Raw genomic sequence first — 17660 nt, 5'->3', positions numbered from 1 at the left:
TGCTCTGCCTGCTCAGAGCGTCCGCCGCCACGTTTTCGTCTCCGGCCAGATGAACTGCCGAGATCGAAAATTGAATGGCCGAGAACCAGAGCTGCATCACCTCCATGCACAACGGCAGTGACCATGCCCCCCCCCTTTTTTGTTGAGGTAGTGCATGGCCACTGTATTGTCTGTCATAATCAGGACATTCTTCCCCCGCACAGATGGCAAAAAAAGCCTTCAGAGATAGCCTGACAGCCCGCAGCTCTGACAGATTGATGTGGAGTCTGGACTCCAACAGAGACCAACGCTGCTGGCCGTCAACTTGTTGGCATGAGCTCCCCAACCCGTGAGGGGTGTGTCCGTCACGATCGTCGCCTCCGGCCACGGTTGTCAAAATGGAGCACCCTTCATCAGATTGCCTTTGACGGCCCACCACAGAAGATCCTGTGAGACCGAGGGCGGAATCTGAACGGGATCTGACATCCTGCCGGAGAACTGTGACCACTGCATCTTGAGAGCCCACTGCAGAGATCTCATCCGCAGCCTGGCCTTTGGCACCAGAAAAATGCAGGATGCCATGAGGCCGAGCAACCTCAAGAACTCGAACGCCGGGAGACTCTGGGCACGTTGAAACTTGTCCACGATCTGCAGAATGTGATGAGCCCTCACCTGGGGAGGTGAACACAGCCCCAGGGATGTGTCGAGCACTGCTCCGATGTACTGGAGCCGCTGGGTAGGAGTCAAATGGGACTTCTTTAAATTGAGGGAGAAGCCCAGCTTGTGAAAGGAGTGGTAGGTGACGGACAGATGATCCAGTGCTTGCTCAGGAGAACGCGCCCTGATCAACCAATCGTCCAGGTAGGGGTAGACGTGAATCCCCCCTTTCCTGAGATACACTGCCACCACCACCATCATCAGCTTGGTGAAGACCCTCGGGCGGAGGTCACTCCGAACGGCAGGACTCAAAACTGAAAATGTGAGTCGCCAACCGCGAACCTAAGGTACTTCCTGTGCTTTGGATGAATCCGCACATGAAAGTAAGCATCCTTGAGGTCTAGAGACACAAACCAATCTTGCAGTTGGAGGGCCTGGAGGACTTGAGAAAGAGTTACCATCTTGAACGTGTCCTTCTTGAGGAGCTTGTTCATCCCACGCAAGTCCATGATGGGTCTCAATCCCCAGTCTTTTTTCGGGATAAAAAAATAAGGGGAATACCATCCCTGGTTCCTCTCTGCTACAGGCACCAGTTCTATGGCGCCTTTCTCCAGCAGGGATAGGATTTCCTGTGCAAGGAGCGGATCCAGACGCTTCAAAGAGAGCTTCCCCGGTGGATTGTCGTGAGGCCTCTGCCGAAAGGGGAGACAGTAGCCGTGGGTTATGATCTCCAGAACCCACACATTTGAAGTAATGGCACGGCATTCTCCAAGATGCAGCGCCAGTCTGCCCCCAACCGGAGAACCATGGGAAATGTCCTCATGACTGAGCAGACGCGGATGGGGCAGTGCCTGAGGGCAAAGAGGCAATTGCCCGAGCGGCTTTGGCACCTCGAGTACCTTGCTTTCCACCTCTGGTACTCTTACGGTGGCCCCTTTGACTGGCAGCTCCTCTCGATCTACCAAAGGGAGAGTACTACCAAAAGGAACCTCCCCTCCATTGCTGTCCCCTAGGACGAAAAGGCGGAGGTTGACGTACTGCAGCGCTCAAAGACTTTGCTGCAGCTTTGGAGGTCTGCAACCTCTCAAGGCTCTCGTCAGCCTTGCTGCCAAAAAGATGGACACCATCAAAGGGCAGGTTGAGAAGATGGGATTGCACATCAGGAGCAAACCCCGATTTCTGCAACCACGGAAACCTGCGTATCAAGGTGCTCGCCGCCATGGACCGGCTGACAGTCTGCCATGTCCAGACCCAACTGAACGGATTCACACATGGTATCCTTGCCGTCTTGCATAAAGGCTAGAAAACCATCCCGTTCCTCCCCTTCAGGAATATGCTCAGCTGCCAAAGATGCACAATTCCTCAGAGTGTGAGTGAATCTTGCCAAGGCACAGACTGAGTTGGCTGCCTTTAAAGCCATAACCCCAGAAGAAAATACCATCTTCGCCCAACCATCAAAGCGCTTGTCGGCCCTATCAGGAGGGATGATAGGGTATGCAGCGTGCTTCGTTAGGGCCGTAGCCGCCACCACCAAACTCTCCTCAGTAGGTTGTGCTGACATGTAGCTGGGGTCACCACTGGCTGGGTGGTATGTTTTCGGAAGTGACTTAGTCACTGCCGGGAGACTCTCCGGAGCAGTCCAAGCCGCTGCCACCCTTCTTTGCAACGCCATATGAAATGGCAACACCGGGTCAGTGGGTGGACCTTGATCCAGGATGTCTGTCAGATCATCCTGAAGAAAATCAAAAGATGGAGCAGACTACCCCAAGTATTCAGTCACCCTCGACATGAGACACTTGTACGAGAATTCGGCATGAGTACCAGGCTCAGGCCTGCCAAACTCAACCTCTGGCGAGGTGTCAAGACCACTGGTGTCATGTAAAGATTGACGGAGGTCTTCCATTTGACTATGACCAGACAACAGGTCATCGGGAACCTCAGGAGGCACAACCCTCTCCTCATCAGACCCTTCCTCAACATCTGAAATATACTCCAAGGGTTGGAACAAATCCACCCTGTTTTTGAGTCCTCGAGGGACAGCGTATCGACGCAGGACGGCTACGCCGAAAAAGTTTTCCGAAGCAGCACAGCTGTGGTCATTACTGTCAAAGATGTGGAATACGTTGGAGGACACAATCCCTTCGAATCACATGTTTTGTTTAGATTAGCGAGCAGTACTTGGAGAAGGAGGTGGGTTGTTTGAAGGTAGCGCTGCATATAGATGTTTTAACACTGTTTGCCCCACCTGTATATCACGCTTGGAATGTGTGTCTAGACAGTAATGTTGGGTTAAAGTGTGTGCTTAACTCCAAGTGGCAGCTTTGCAAATGGCATCTAAGGGCACGTTTGCTATGAAAGCTAGAGTTTCCCCTCTGCCTCGAGTTGAGTGGGCTCTAGACTTGCATGGCAACATTTTCTTAACAAGAGAATTGCAAAGTTGGATGCAGTTGACAATCCATGTTGAAATTGCTGACTTAGAGATAGGATCACCTTCTCTTCCTGTGGCTATGGACACAAAAAAACGGTTGTTTTTCTGATAGTTTTAGTACTTTGTAGGTAGTACATGATAGTCCCTTGTATATGTAGTGTATGAAGGCTCTTTTCTGCTGCGTTTGTGGGGTGTTGGAGAAACACAGGAAGCTCTATGGACTAGTTTACACGAAATATAGATATAACACCATGGGCGAGTGTGTACTACTACCTTGTCTTGGTGGATAATAACAAATGGGTTTCGTCAATGACCCTTCTGATTGTTTTAATAGCTATAAGAAAAGCTGTTTTATATGCTAGATGTTTAAGAATGGCTTTGTGCATAGGCTCGAAAGGGGCATCCATGAGCATTGTAAGTACAATATTCAGGTCCCAGCTGAGAGTAGGATTAGAAATTGGAGGGTCTCTGTACAATCTGTGGCTCTCCCCTATAGCGGTTAGCTGTACTTTGGGTTTTGGGTCCCTTTTCTAGGTCCCCTCTATGGTTGTAACTGTTGTACTGTGAACTGTGTCCCTTTAGGCTATCCCACTCTCTAGGTCCCATCCACTGTGGTCACTGTTGTACTGGAACTGTGTCCCATTAGGCTCTCTGCCACTCTCTAGGTCCACACCCCACTCGGGGTACCATTGTACTGTTGTGTGTCACCTGTCTACTCCTCCTGTGTATTCCCTACTGTGTGACCGCTGCACCCTCTCTGTGCATCCTGCATTGCATGGCGCGGCGCTGGCTTTGCTTCTGTCTTTCGCTCCCTGCTCCTCCTACTTTCCCCTCACACCCTCTATGGTGCTATCAGTTTCTCCCATCTTCCATAACTGCTACTCTATCTCCTACCCCTCCAAGTCTGGAAGGAAGAGGTTCAAAAGGGACATTCCGGTCTCCAACCCAGGTCTCCCCATATGTTATACGTATATCAGTGCTTCCTCTAGACAGACTCTCACCGACCTCCTCTTTATTGTTCCCTCACCAGAACTATGGACCCCTCATATGGTCTCGGCTCTCTCTCCTAGGTCGTCCTCTCCCATTAAGGGTGGCACTCATTGGGAGGTCCTCTTGGCCTCCTTTCACTCCTACAAGACTATCATTAATGTCTATCTGAATGGCACCGTCTTGGTCCAGGGCCCTCATCCCAATCTCCTCCTCTTCGATAGGTGTCTCTTGCATCTTGTCAACTTCCTTCCTTCTTCCGCTACTCCTACTAGCTCCTCTCTGGCTCCTCTGCCCCCTCCTTCTTCCGGCGCCTCTCTGGCACCTTCCTCTTCCTCTCTGGCTACGATGCCACCTGCGGCATCCACCTCTGCCCACTTTCAGGCCACACAACCACTTCCGCTGGGTGTACCTCAAGCCTGTATCCCACCCAGAAGTCTTTCAAATGTGGCAACTTGCTCCACATCGCTACTCTCCACTCTTGATCTGCTGTCAAACACTCCTCCGACATCTGCCACTGCATCAAAGAACTTGATGTCCTCGCTCTCACCGAGACATGGTTCACGGCCAGTTCTGTCACAAGTTTTGACACTCTCCTCTGTGACGGCTACAAGATGCTCTCCGAGCCAAAAGCCAACTGACCCGGAGGTGGAGAAGCTTTGATCTTTCCTGAGTGGGTCCCTGCTTCTGTCATTCATATGCAGGGCGACTCCTCCTTGGAATGCATGGTCTGCAGGCTCTCCATCTCTCTGGGCATCTCTCTGACTTTGGTCACCATTAGTTTGCCCTCTTCCTCTCAGAGTGGGCTGACCTCTCCTCTTCTCTCCTTACCTCTACCTCTCAACAACTCCTCCTCTGAGACTTCAACATCCACCTTGATGCTTCTAATCCCTTCTGTGGCCTCTTCCGCAACTTCAGCGACACTCTCTCTTTCTACACTCTGGCCCGACACACTCTGCCAGACACACCTTGTATGTTCTAATCTCCTCAGACATCCCCCTCTCTAACCCTCTCACCACTCCTCTCTCTTGGACTGACCACTTTCTGCTTTCCTCTCACCTGAAACTATGTCCCCCAGGCAATGCACACCCCAGCTCTGCCACCTAACTTCTTGGTCATTCAGCCCATGAAGCATGTGTCAGTGGATGCCTTTGCATCCACTTTCTCTGTTCCTCCTACTCCTGCAGCTGACTCACACTCCAATACAGCCCTCTCTAACCTGCATCTTTCCATCTCCAACACTCTGGACATCCTTGCCACTGTCATGACAGTCCGTCTGAAGCCTACCTCCAAGTGCAACCCTTGGTAGGACTCTGACCTCGCCGCCCTGTGGCACTAAATGCAGAAAGCCATCATTCCCAGAATGTGCATTGCCTTTGCCAATGCTACTTGACCATCGGCTACATATTGGGCTGTTTGGAACACCATGTTTTAGACCCTCTAGTGTGAGGGGAAGACTAGTCGGTTTGTTTTAGTTAGTGCCCCTAGGAATTGTTTTACTTGGCTGGGCACTAGATTTTACTTTTTCTCATTTATGGAGAAGCCTAATTGGAACAGCAGGTCGACTGTTCGTTGGGTGTTTTGTAGGCACTGCTATGGTGGCTCTACTGTTATTAGCCAGTAGTCTAAATAAGGGTACACTGGAATGGACTGCCTTCGCAAGTGAGTAGCCACTACTGCTAGGACCTTTGTAAACACCCTGAGGGCTGAGGCTATGCCGAATGGTAGCAATTTGAATTGGTAGTGCTTGTCCACCACTTTGAATCTCAGGTATTTTTTGTGCGCTGGCAACATTGATGTCATGATGCCCGCTCCCGGGGAGCCGGTTCAAGCCCGGCGTCCCCGAAAGCGGACATCCAGTCCCCAAGGAAGGACCCAGCAACCCCATATAGGGGCCCTTTGGACAGTGTCCTGGCGCCTATGGCGCCAGGCTCATAAAAGACATCAGTCCTGGCGCCATAGGCGCCAGGCTCATTATGGGAATGCTTGGGTGCACTTACCTGATGCAGACCATGCTGCAGAATCCCGGCCTCCTTGAGGCCTGAAAGGAACTACTTTACCTGTGGGACTAATTTACCATCCGGGCGTGGTCGGGGAAGGATACATACCTGATTGGAGGAAGGATACATACCTGGAACTTCTTCCAAGGCTATTTAAACCCCACCCGAACAGCCACATGTGCTTCGCGTTGTTCTGCATCTAGCAGCTGGACGCTCACCGTGTCTGCTCCTGCATCCTGACTTCTGCCACGCTTGCCAGCATCCTGGATCACCTGCAAAGGAAGAGAAGAAGAGAACAGAAGAAGGAAAAGTCCTTACCTGCTAAATCCGCATCCCGGAGACATCTCGCCGACAATCCTGAAAAGGAAGACTTTAATTTAAAAGCTCATCGCGTCGATCGCTGCAGCGCCGCATTCCACTCACCTTTACAGGGCGCCTCCATGTTCAGCAGCGATCATCCGGATTCGCAGTCACGCCCCAGCGCCTAGGGAGAAAAAGACCAGAACAAAAGGTGAGAGAGAGAAGGGAATAAGGAAAGCTAAATCTCCATGTTAAGACTTACCTGTTGATTCATTCCCTCTTCATTTCGGGTCCGCGCCGCATCCTGACATTTCCGGACCCCGGACTCCGGCCCCTAAGGGGAAAAAAAGACATCAGCGTTAATGAGCGAATGAAAAGACATTACCAAAAAACGCTCATTAAAGACTTACCTGATTTCTACAAGGATTTCACCTGTCATCTCGGGTCGGTGCCTGTTCCCCGGCATTCCGTACCCCGGCCCCTATGGGGAAAAAGACACTAGCATTAGTACATTAATGCATGGACACAAGGGGAACCTCTTATCAAAAAAAAAATTACCAGGAAGCCAAGCAAGTTTGGTTCTCACCAATCCGAAAATCCAGTGAAGTAACTGGATACCAACGCGCCCCTGCATCAGAAGCAGGATGGAGAGCTCGTCCTTCCAGACCCTAAGGTGAGACGCTACGAGAAATCACAGAAGGGTTTCAAGGAGGGTGAGAGGGGAAAGTGGGAGGCCGATTGCATTACCCCGCAGACAGTTAATCCCCTATTTTCGCCTACAGAAGGATACTTCTGCGAGCCAGACAAGCAAGATTTGGGGGCCCGGTCCAGTCTGTCTTCCGAACCCTGCGCATCACCTTAGAAGAGGTCACAGCAGCGCGAACCAGGCCAGCGCCTCCATGGGAGTCAGGTGAGCGTAACAATTGAAATATGAGAGTATGCATCTTTCATGTCCAATGTTGCCATGCAATCCCCTTGTTTTAGCAGGGGGATTACTTCCTGTAACAGTCAACTGAATTTTTGAGGCCTGACATACATGTTTGCAGGGCGTAGGTGCAACACTAGCCACATTGTTAGATCTTTCTTTGCAACAAGGAAGTACAGTGAATAAATAAGTTGATCTTCCTTTAGAGATGGCACCAGCTCTATTGCTCCTTTTTCTAGTAGTGTCTGGATCTCCTATTGTAGGCTTTGAAAATGTTCTGAAGACATCTTTCTCGTACGAGGCAGGGGGTGGCCTGGTGTTTCGAGTAACTTTATGTTGTTCCCTCCCATTGCTGGATGAAAATACGTACGTGACCCCCTACTGCGGATTCATGGGAGGGAATGTGAACTACCCGGTCATCTGCTGGCAGGGGCTGCAGCGCCTCTAGGGGCTGCAGCCCTGCCTTGTCCTTTCCCACAGCAAAACCCCCTCTGCTGATAGGATTGATAGGTGGTAGATTGAGACTGGGGACTGTAGAAAGAGGAGCCAGATGCTCCAGCTCCCGTTTCATTTGATCTGTTGAAGACTTGTGTACAAAAAATAAGCTGCGTGTTAAAGACTCCTCTCTGGACATATGCCTTGTTTGCAATCTGTTGCAGCGTCTTTATGGTGTTGTGCTCTTTTTTGACTGTTTCGAGTTGTTCACCAACAGCCTTCCTGAATAGGACTGCCTCTTCAATGGGCATACTGATCAGTGCCGCCTGAGTCTCAGGCTTAAACCCGGAGTCCCAAGTGACTCTTGAGAAGTGTACCTTCAGCAACAACTCTCCTTGAGGTATCGACTGAGTCCAGGACATTTTTAAGGATATTCTGCGCCACTTGCTTACCCTTTGGAGAGAATTTAAGCAGGTGCGATCTAGCAGATTCTGGCACAGAGTCTAGGGTCCTGAATACTTCATACCATTTGGTGTTGTAGCTAGCGAGCAGTGTTGTGTTGTTTGCAATCCTGGTCATGTAGGCACCTGAGGTGGTAATGCGCTTGCCTAAAGTGTATAGGTGTTTGTACTCCTTGTTAGGGGGTGCTTCTGGGGTAGAGAGTGGAACACCAGTTCTGTTTCTGGTTGTGTCCCTTGATGTATAAGGGATCGGAAGGCAATGGTTTGAAGATTTGTGAGTGAAGGTGTGGAAAGAGATGGGGTAATTCTCTATTTAATGGACTGGAGCAAGTGAGTAGATTGGCTGACGTCTTTCTTCTCATTACGAATGTCCTCCACAAAATCAGTACCATCAGGGAGTTTCTCCTCTGTATGGAAGTTGAAAGGGTGAGCAGCCTTTTAAAGCAGGGTGTTGTAAAATAATTGTTCGATAGGTTATGTATGGTCACCATCTGCCGCTGTTACATCTGGGGCGTCAATAATAGTGACATCTGGGTAAACTTGATCATCTAGGTATAAATCATCAGGGTCTTGAATGGCATTGTCCTGATCGACATACCAGATGTCTTGATCTGCCTGATCAGGCTGAATGTTTCTGTGCTGAGAGCCATTGGAGGCATCTATGGATGTATGGGTAGGGTATGAGTGGGTGACGGAATACGTTGTGGCTAACCAAACTCAAGGGGTTGAGACATATCGAAGTCTTTTGGCGAATATGGTACTTATACATGAAGTAGACAAAGGTGGAAACATTGTCCATAGTATCTTTAAATCATTCCTTTGTCCAGGTGCCTGTTTTTGGTGTGTCAACTAAAGGGACCACAACTGCTTTGGGGTCTCCCCTTGGTGCAGCTTTAGGGTCTTCCCTTGGTCCTTTCTTTTGAAGAGATGACAGAGGAGAATGGGTCCCCCCACACTCTTCAGAGGCAGCAGGAGTGTGTCTTACGGCTATTGGCCTTTTTATGTTGTGTGTTGTTTTTGCCGGATCTTTTGGCGTCTCCGATTCATCCGTCGAATTGGATTTACAAGCACTCATGCGGAACAGCAGCAGGGTTTTTCGGCGGTGGTTCGGTAGGCTTTGATGCGCCTGCCGGCTCGTGCAGCCTTCCTTTGACAGTTCGTCGAGGAGCGGCCTTGGGGAATGTGTTTGGGCATGTCTGCGTGTGCGTCCTTGTCGCCAGAGGCTTTCCCCCTAGCAGCGTGCTGCAACTGCCTTTCGAGGCTAGGGACTGACCGTGGGAGCCTGATGGTTCCCTTGTGGTGTCTTTGGCATCCGAACCAGAGCCTACGCTGCCCTGGCCTTCCGGATCTGGCTCAAAGAGACTGGTGGCAGTGTCCGACACCGTTTTGTTCATTGTTCTTTAAGGGATTTGGGTCTAAAGAGCTTACAGGATGTGCAACAGGTCTCCTGGTGATTGTGGAGAAGGCACTGGTTGCACAATGTGGGCCTCCTTTTACAGAAACGTTATTACATTTTGGGCACAATTTAAATGGAGTACGCTCCATGGTGGAAAGAAAAGTTAAGGGCAGCAAGACAAGAGCAATAGAAGTAGGGAATGAAGGCAGGCATTCTCTATACGGAAACAATCAGCCCCCCTATACTCCCTACTACTAGGCTGAAGCCAGGTGTAGGCTGAAGCTCGTTCCCGGAACAATCATCTGTTTTGTTCTTCGAGAGGTCTTTTGTCGAGATGTAGCGTCGAGCGGTAACTGTTAAATTAGTAATGGAAGTGATATTAACTCCAAAGTAGCGTGGCTATAGGACTCTACGAGAAACACGAGTAACCATGATGGCGGAAAGAAATAATCTGAGGGACCTCGACATGTGAAGGTTCATGGGTACAGTGGATGTCACACTAGGGATAGAATGACAAACACGCCCAGTCGACATCCCTTTCTGAACTTCAAAAACTTCACGTGCAATTCTCTGCAGCTAGCACTAGATGTTGGCCTATGCAAAACATGTGATTCTAAGCAGATCCACAAGCCTCAGATATATACACACTGATTTAATCCAAGGTATTCAGATGTTTCCCATTGTCAATCCATCAAGTTCCTTCCTCTACGTCATCAGTGTAGCTCTCCCTCAAAACAGTCTTCCTCCTTTAGATCTTCCACCCTTCATTTGCAATACCACCTCTACATCCTGATGTTATCTTGTCCTCAGCATCACCATCCACACTTAATAGCACCTCTTCCTTGGGACCACTTCCCACACCTGCTGTTGCCACCTCCTTCTAAATACCACCTTCTCTTCTTGATGTTATCACCTCCTCTCCAAGACCACTTTCACATCCTGCTACTACCACTGCTTCAATACCATCTATACTTCCAGATGTTTTGACCTCCTTCTCAATACAACCTTCACCTCTTAATGTTACAATCCCTTCCCAATACTACCCTTACCTCCAAATTCTTGCCTACCAGCCTATTCTTCACCTCTCCTCCTTTGTCTCTGCAGCCTTTGCTCTGTCTAATTTTCACTGTCCACCAACTGCTCAAACTAAAACCTTCCAAAACTCACACTGACTGATTGTGGTCTCTTTGTTTTATAGGGATCTATTCTCTCCTCCTTGGTTGCGCTCTTTGTGAGGTTCTGCACCTGTGTTCTGGACCGGATGAGAAGGTGGGACTGGCTGCTTCTTTGAGATTCACTTACCTTTCTTTAGGTGTAAGGGGCCAGACTTAGACTATCTTGGAAACCAATTCCCCCACATTGTTACTATCTGGCAAGAGCTGGGAAGGATACAGAGCCCCTGCTCCCCTGAGGTGTAAACATGCTGCTGGCATGTTCCTTGACAGACTCTACAACCATTCTCTATGCAACAAAAATGCTGGCTCGTAGTTCATATTCGACTTTGCATCCCCAGTGAGGGAACACTCTGCCAGTAATTTTATATCATTGGCTGGTATACTTGCTGGCAGAAAAATATGGACTGGTAAAATAGTATCACACGCAGGCATTTGGGGTTCAGGGAGCATCTCTCTGTGATTTTAACATTATGTATTTTCTATCGTGGAAGGTGCTGCAACAGTATGAGTTTGAAAGTAGCATGCATGTGAACTTGAATGCCAATGAATCAAGGTGTTTGTTTCCGCTCTCTGGAAATTTGTGCTGAATAGGGGGACCTTCAGGCTCTTTCCACTGAGGAGTGCGTCTGCAATAACATCCTCCTGTGACTGTCCCCTAATGAACAATGGGCACCAAGGCAAGGTAAACAGGGGATCCTCTCCATACCAACCCCAGGCCAATCATCTACAGGCCTGGGGAAGAACCTGATCCCCTCCCCCTCCCCTGCCCTTCGACCCTCCAGTCATCCTCCTTGGAGTCCCCTAGAGCTAGGCAGGGGTCTTAGTGACACTCTTAACATGTACTTTGCTAACACTATTTCAGAAAGCTACGCTGAGAAATTGAAATAATGGTTATTCGTATACTACAAAAATAACTGAGGATGTACATGACTGATTTTGTGTAGTATAAATAAGAATGTTAAACAGAGGCGATGTGTTCATTGCTGTGTGAAGATTCGGATCGAAGGATTGAATTTAGCACTTTTGGGTTATTTAGAAATCCCAGTATACATTTTAGTACCATCTACAGTTTTAATTGCAAATGAGTGTAATTCTTTTCTTACAAATGACATCTTTTTGCAATTAAAACCCACACACTAGCCCAGATCATATTTAGTAATACCTGTACTTCCATCAAATCCGCCAACTGCATAGAGAAGGTCATTCAGCACCGCTGCACCCAAAGTGCTTCGTCGTTCCTGCATGCTGGCTATGGAGGTCCACTGGTCCTTCACACCATCATAAACATCCACAGTTCGCACTCTCAAAGATCCGTTAAAACCACCAACAGCGTAAACCTTTCCTGACATATATACTACTCCTGTTAAAACAAGAAGTGCACGTTAGGTTCTTGTTAGGGTAAAGCTAGTGACAGCAAGCACTACTTTAAAAAAAATAACGTTAGTGAAACCATCAATAAAGGTTATAGTCACAGCAGGGATTTGAGACCCAAGTGTTCCCCAGAACATATAATTCACAACACTGAAAGAACTATTTTATATAACAAAAATAACTCATCATGTACAATACACAGAACTAATTCACACAGTTCCACCAGATTGCAGATTGCCTACCTACAGCAGAAAGACAACATTGTTCATCATATTTAAACTTTCATATTCTGATAAACTGTGCATAAGTAGAGGCCCTCGCTTATCCATGCAAGTTATGTCTTTTGATCAAATCTTCTCCAGGTCTTCAATGATGTATGCAGCTTTTGTGCAAATTGGTTTAGAAAAACGTCATTTTATTTTGGTGCTTTTATTTTGGTTGTAAGAGGATTTCATTGTTCGAATTTCTTTCTTTCAAATGTTTCATTGATAATGTGGATCGGCCAGTATTAGCGAAACAAAATTTAAATATGCAATTTTTTTTCTATGCTCATGACTGGGACTAAGAAAATGTTATTATGTCCGACCCGGGAGAACATCTTTTTGTAACAAAGTAGTTTTGAAGTCAAGTCAGAGTCATGTAAGGACCAGGATCCAGGCAACCTGTGACCATGTATCGCCGTTCACCTGAAATACATGTCGCCTTCTCCTACAACTCATTGGCTATATACAAGGTCGATCGAAGAATTCTCTGCTGCTTCCAAGGAAATAAATGTTGGCATTATGGTTTTGTAAAGCAAAAAAATTAACATTGTTTATTAACTATTAATTACATACTCTCACGATTGTACTTTAAAGGGTTGTGTTGTAAACACGTTGAAAATTGAAGTCAGTGCCACAGTCAAGACAACTATGCAATGTTTTGTAGGAAAACTTGAAAATCGCATGCTAAATTTTGAATGATGACTTGTTTCTCAATAAATTGATTTCATGTGTGGATATCTACAGTATAATGGGCAAAAATGTTTTTTAAAGTGTTTTTTAAAATACAAATAATATTGTGCATCTCAGAAATATTAGTTTTGCTATAAATCAGTAAAAGAAATATGTTGAGTACTTCCAGTAACAAACAAAAACAATAAATCTTGCCTACTGTGGCAGCAGGACAGCTGGAAGGAGTTTGACAAACGTATGGTGCAAAGCAAGCAGCGCTATATAGCAATTGCTAGGCAGCCTCTGTATTTTACTGTATGGACAGACTATCACCTGTAGACCTGTTACCAGGCCCTGTGCCCAGCAATTACCCCTTGCTGCTAAGGCAGCGAGGTGAGCGAAGAGGGGCAGTGAAATTGCACCTTTTGCTTGTGATTTGACCTTATTAGAAAACATGCACTTTTTGTTTTGTTGGTTTAATATTTATCTGAGGAAATGGTTTTTGGTTTTAAGTGGACCAAACTCATGGGGGTACCACGGTGCACATGACCCACTCGTACTGTACATTTTATGTTATTGACAAATAGTTTTAGAGAATGTCCTAACCCAATTTGTAGTCCATGTTACATCAGGTATGGTGGGCTTAATCACTAAAATACTCATTTTGCCTAATCATGTTTATCGTTCTAATATTTCTTTGCAAATAGAACTATTTACAGTACATAAAGCACTTATTAGACTGCAGCAGTGATTCCTGCTGCCGGGCTGAGCTGCTTAGTTAGCGGGTATTGCTAACATATGGAATGAGGAGGACGTGGACATCCACACCAATAGCATTTTAGCAGTTAAAATACCATGGAATAGACTTGTCAATGCAATCATTACCACACTGAAAATAGATGCCATTTATGGAATATTTTAGCTCAATCTACATGTCGTGTTAACTCAGATGTGGAACAATTATGTCAAATAATCACCCAAGCCATTAGCCTTGAGGATAAAGCATCTGGAATCCAACTAGATGTTAACACATTTTCAAAATCGTAGGCTTCTAGAAAGACCTGCAGGTCATGATGGACATATCCCAGTTGATTTAAGCAAACAATATGGACTTTTGATAACTCATGTCTAAAAGGGCTGTGACAATGTTACCTACCTGTCTCTTACCTGGCCTTTATGGTGTGTGGAGCAGTGCAGGGGGCCAGGCCACCACCACCCACTACACATATGGGCTCTGGGGCAGCAGGTGGAGGATCACAAGGTCTACACCACAACATTGGGGAGGGGGCAGGGACCACCACATTACATCAGCTGCACCGGAAGGACCCTTTAAAGGAACTCGAACCAAGATGCACGGTGGAAGACCAGGATACACCTCATTGCCTAAAACCCCTATGGCACAATGTGGTGTGGTGGAGTAATTATAAGTTACTCACTGTAGTGACTAACGTACTCCTAGTCCATGGTCCCCTTTCCTCCATACTGTATGGGGGGGGGGTCCCTCGCTAGGGACGGGAGACGGAACCCTTTTCACCAGAAAAATCATCTTCCTCTTTTAATTTAGATACGTGCGGGGGCAAAACCTGGGAGCATGCGCTGTCCCGACTCTGCCCACCAGCGCCACCACTCAGTCCCCTTTGACGCATCGACAATATTAACATTGCCTAATGACACCAGTTTTATTAAGGGGGAGGATGGTGGGACGTATGGACGAAAGGGGACTATGGACTAGGAGTACATCCTACGTCCCGTCCCCTTTCCTCCATACTGTATGGCCGAGTACAAGTGAATGTAGCCCCAGGGCGGAGAGGTGCTCTCTTAAGAAATCGAGTTTCTTAACACTGCCTGACCAAATGCTGCGTCCCACCTGGAGCGGGCATCCAAGCAGTAGTGCTTGCAGAAGGCAGAAGGCCGAAGGCGTAACCCATGTAGCCGCCTTGCTGATAACCTGCCACGGGATGTGCCTCTGGAAAGCAACCACTGTGGTAATGCTTGGGCATACATATGTGCTGCCCTTCGTATGCCTCCTTGATGGCGGTAACCATCCACCTTGCTATGGAAGCCTTGGACGCTTGATAGCCAGGCTTCGACCCACCGAAGGAGACAAAGAGGGCGTCTGATTTGCAGAAGCTCTTGGTCCTGTCCAGGTAATCTCAGCGCACACCTCACATCCAGGCAGTGCAATACCCTCTGAGTGTCATCCTTAGGGTCCGTGAAGAACGTTGGCAGCACTCTGCACTATCTCCTCATTTAGGTGAAAAGAGGAGACAACCTTAGGTAAGAATGCGGGGTGAGTTCTAAGCACTACATTGTCCTTTTGAAAAGTAGTATAAGGCTCTGAGGCCACCAGCGCCTGGATTTCAATGATCCAGCATGCCGAGCTAAGGCCCACCAGGAGGGCTATCTTAATGGTGACTAGCCTGATGACCGCAGACGCCATAGGTTCAAATGGTTTATGCGCAAGGGCGCCCAAGACCACATTGAGGTCCTTGATTTCTTGATCGGCGGATAAAGCCTGATCAGGCCCGCCAAGTGTCTTAACCACCGGATTACAGGATGAAAATACTTCCTCCTCCGAGTTCCTGTAGGCTCCAACGGCCGCCAGATAGGTGTGGCATATGTCTCCCTGCACCCCCGAGTGTGCGGGGTGCACAGAGAAGGATAGCACGTCGTCCAACGTGCAGGCCAATGGATCAACCTCCTATGATTCCGCCCAGTGACGAAATCTAGTCCACTTGCTTTTGTACTGGCTCCTGGAAGCATTGCTCCTAGCCCCTTGTATAATGTCTAGGTTACCCTGTGACAGATGCAGATGTCTCAGTGTGACTTGTTCAGGAACCACGCTGCAAGGGCTAACTTCTATAGGGGCAGGGTGTATGACCGTGCCTCCCTGCTGAGAGAGTAGGTGTGCTGGGCCCAGAGGAAGGTGCACAGGGGCCTGATCCGACAGGCTGAGTAGTTCCAAGGACCATGTCCTTGCTGGCCACCACGGAGCTATCAGGATGATATGGAGGTGTTGGGCTTCCCTGATCTTGCAGATTAGCCTGTGCATCAGGGGAGTGGGAGGGAAGGCATTTTGCGTTCATGTTGTTCCACTGGATCTGCATCGTGTCACCCAGAGAGCCCCTACCCTGTCGCTGACAGGATGCGAACTCGGGGGCACCTCCTGTTGGACCAGGTGGCAAAGAGATCCATCCGAGGATGACCCCACTTGTTGAAGATGCCCTGAAGGACCTGTTCGTCCAACTGCCAATCGTAGTTGTCCGCACCCAGCCTACTGAGGCTGTCCGCCTCTAGGTTGGACTCTCTCCGGGAGGTGGATTGCTGCCAGTTGAATGTTGTTTACCAGAGCCCACTCCCAAATGTTGACTGCTAGAGTGCAGAGGGGAGGCGACCTGGTGCCACCCTGCTTGTTGATATCATACATGCTGGTGGAGGAGTCCGTTTCAATGAGAATCGCCTGCCACTGATCATCAGGAGGAAGGCTTTGAGAGAAAGCCAGATGGCCATCAACTCGAGCCAGTTGATGTTGGCTGCCTGCTCCTGACGGGACCATACCCCATGGACACTGTGGCTGCCCAAGGTAGCTCCCCAGCCCTCTAGGGATGAGTCAGTGGGAATGGTGACCCCCGAGGTGCTGAATGACGGAAGGGCCTGCCTATCCACAAGTTTTTGCCCATGCTCCACCAGACTAGGCCCTGGTGGAGATGATGTAGGATGCTGACCTGCTCCGCCTGGAAACCCCTCTCCTTACTCCAGGAGGCTGCGAAGTACAACTGCAGTCGCCTCATTTTGAGGCTCGTGGTCAAGCCCTGGGTCCCCCTCCCGGTGGTCCTCCTCCTCCTCACCTGTGTCCTCAATAGAGCTCTCTGGCGTCTCCGATTCCTTCTTCTTGCATGGTTTCCGAGACTCCTTGGTGGTCTTTTATTTTTTATTGTGAAGGTAGGGGCGAGCTCCCTCGAAAGCCACCTTGGCCTGGCGATGAACCCCAAAACCAGGGGAACCCCGAGGAGCAAGCCCACAAATAAATCAGGGAAAAAGCCTCTTAGGCACAAAAAACCCTGAGCTGAGAGATGTTTAAGAATCGGACGTCTTGCAAGAATATCTTCTCTGGTTACTGATGTTATGTCCAGGTAGTTTAGTAAGTCTGCGAGGAGCACAGAAGATCTGGTGACTAAGGTGGTTTGCCTTCTTGCGGGATCCGGAAATGGTATAGCAACAGGCAGCGGATGGAAAAAGATAGAATGGAGATTCGACCATCCAAGGGAATGCAAGCCCAAAATGTAACTGTGGAGGTAAGGCAGATGGGATGAGGATCGGCTACGAAAACAATCCGTAGCTCGCCAGAGAAAGGCAGCCAAAAAGATGTCCAGAGGCACCGGGCCGGAAGAGGACAAGAATCCTCCAATGACACCCAGCGAGGAAGAGAAAAGGTAGAGGAAAAGTAAAGACAGCAAGAGCGCAGAGAAAAGCAGGGACCGTGGGGAGCGGTGAACGGGCTGCTGAAAATAAGAAAAACGGAACACCCAGAAGAGTGCAAATGGTTAGAGGCCAAAAGTAAGACAAATCCATGAAGGAGCGGAAGTAAAGGAACAGGTAAGAAGAAAAGAGGGA

At 48.5% G+C, this 17660-nt stretch overlaps 1 protein-coding gene across 4 annotated transcripts in view; it reads right to left on the bottom strand.

The window, feature by feature from the left end:
• Nucleotides 1-17660, bottom strand: part of KLHL3 (kelch like family member 3) — a 1295653-nt gene that overhangs the window by 395694 nt on the left and 882299 nt on the right. For all 4 annotated transcript variants that reach the window (XM_069652631.1, XM_069652632.1, XM_069652633.1 and 1 more), the window contains one exon: nt 11906-12103. In XM_069652631.1, the coding sequence (XP_069508732.1) occupies nt 11906-12103 (198 nt within the window). The remainder of the gene's footprint in view (nt 1-11905; nt 12104-17660) is intronic.

The sequence above is a fragment of the Ambystoma mexicanum genome, chromosome 3p, assembly GCF_040938575.1.
Source record: "Ambystoma mexicanum isolate Mex_15411 chromosome 3p, UKY_AmexF1_1, whole genome shotgun sequence".
Taxonomy (NCBI): Eukaryota; Metazoa; Chordata; class Amphibia; order Caudata; family Ambystomatidae; genus Ambystoma; species Ambystoma mexicanum.
The sequence above is the reverse complement of the archived record's forward strand: the minus strand, read 5'-3'. Positions and strand labels throughout refer to the sequence as shown.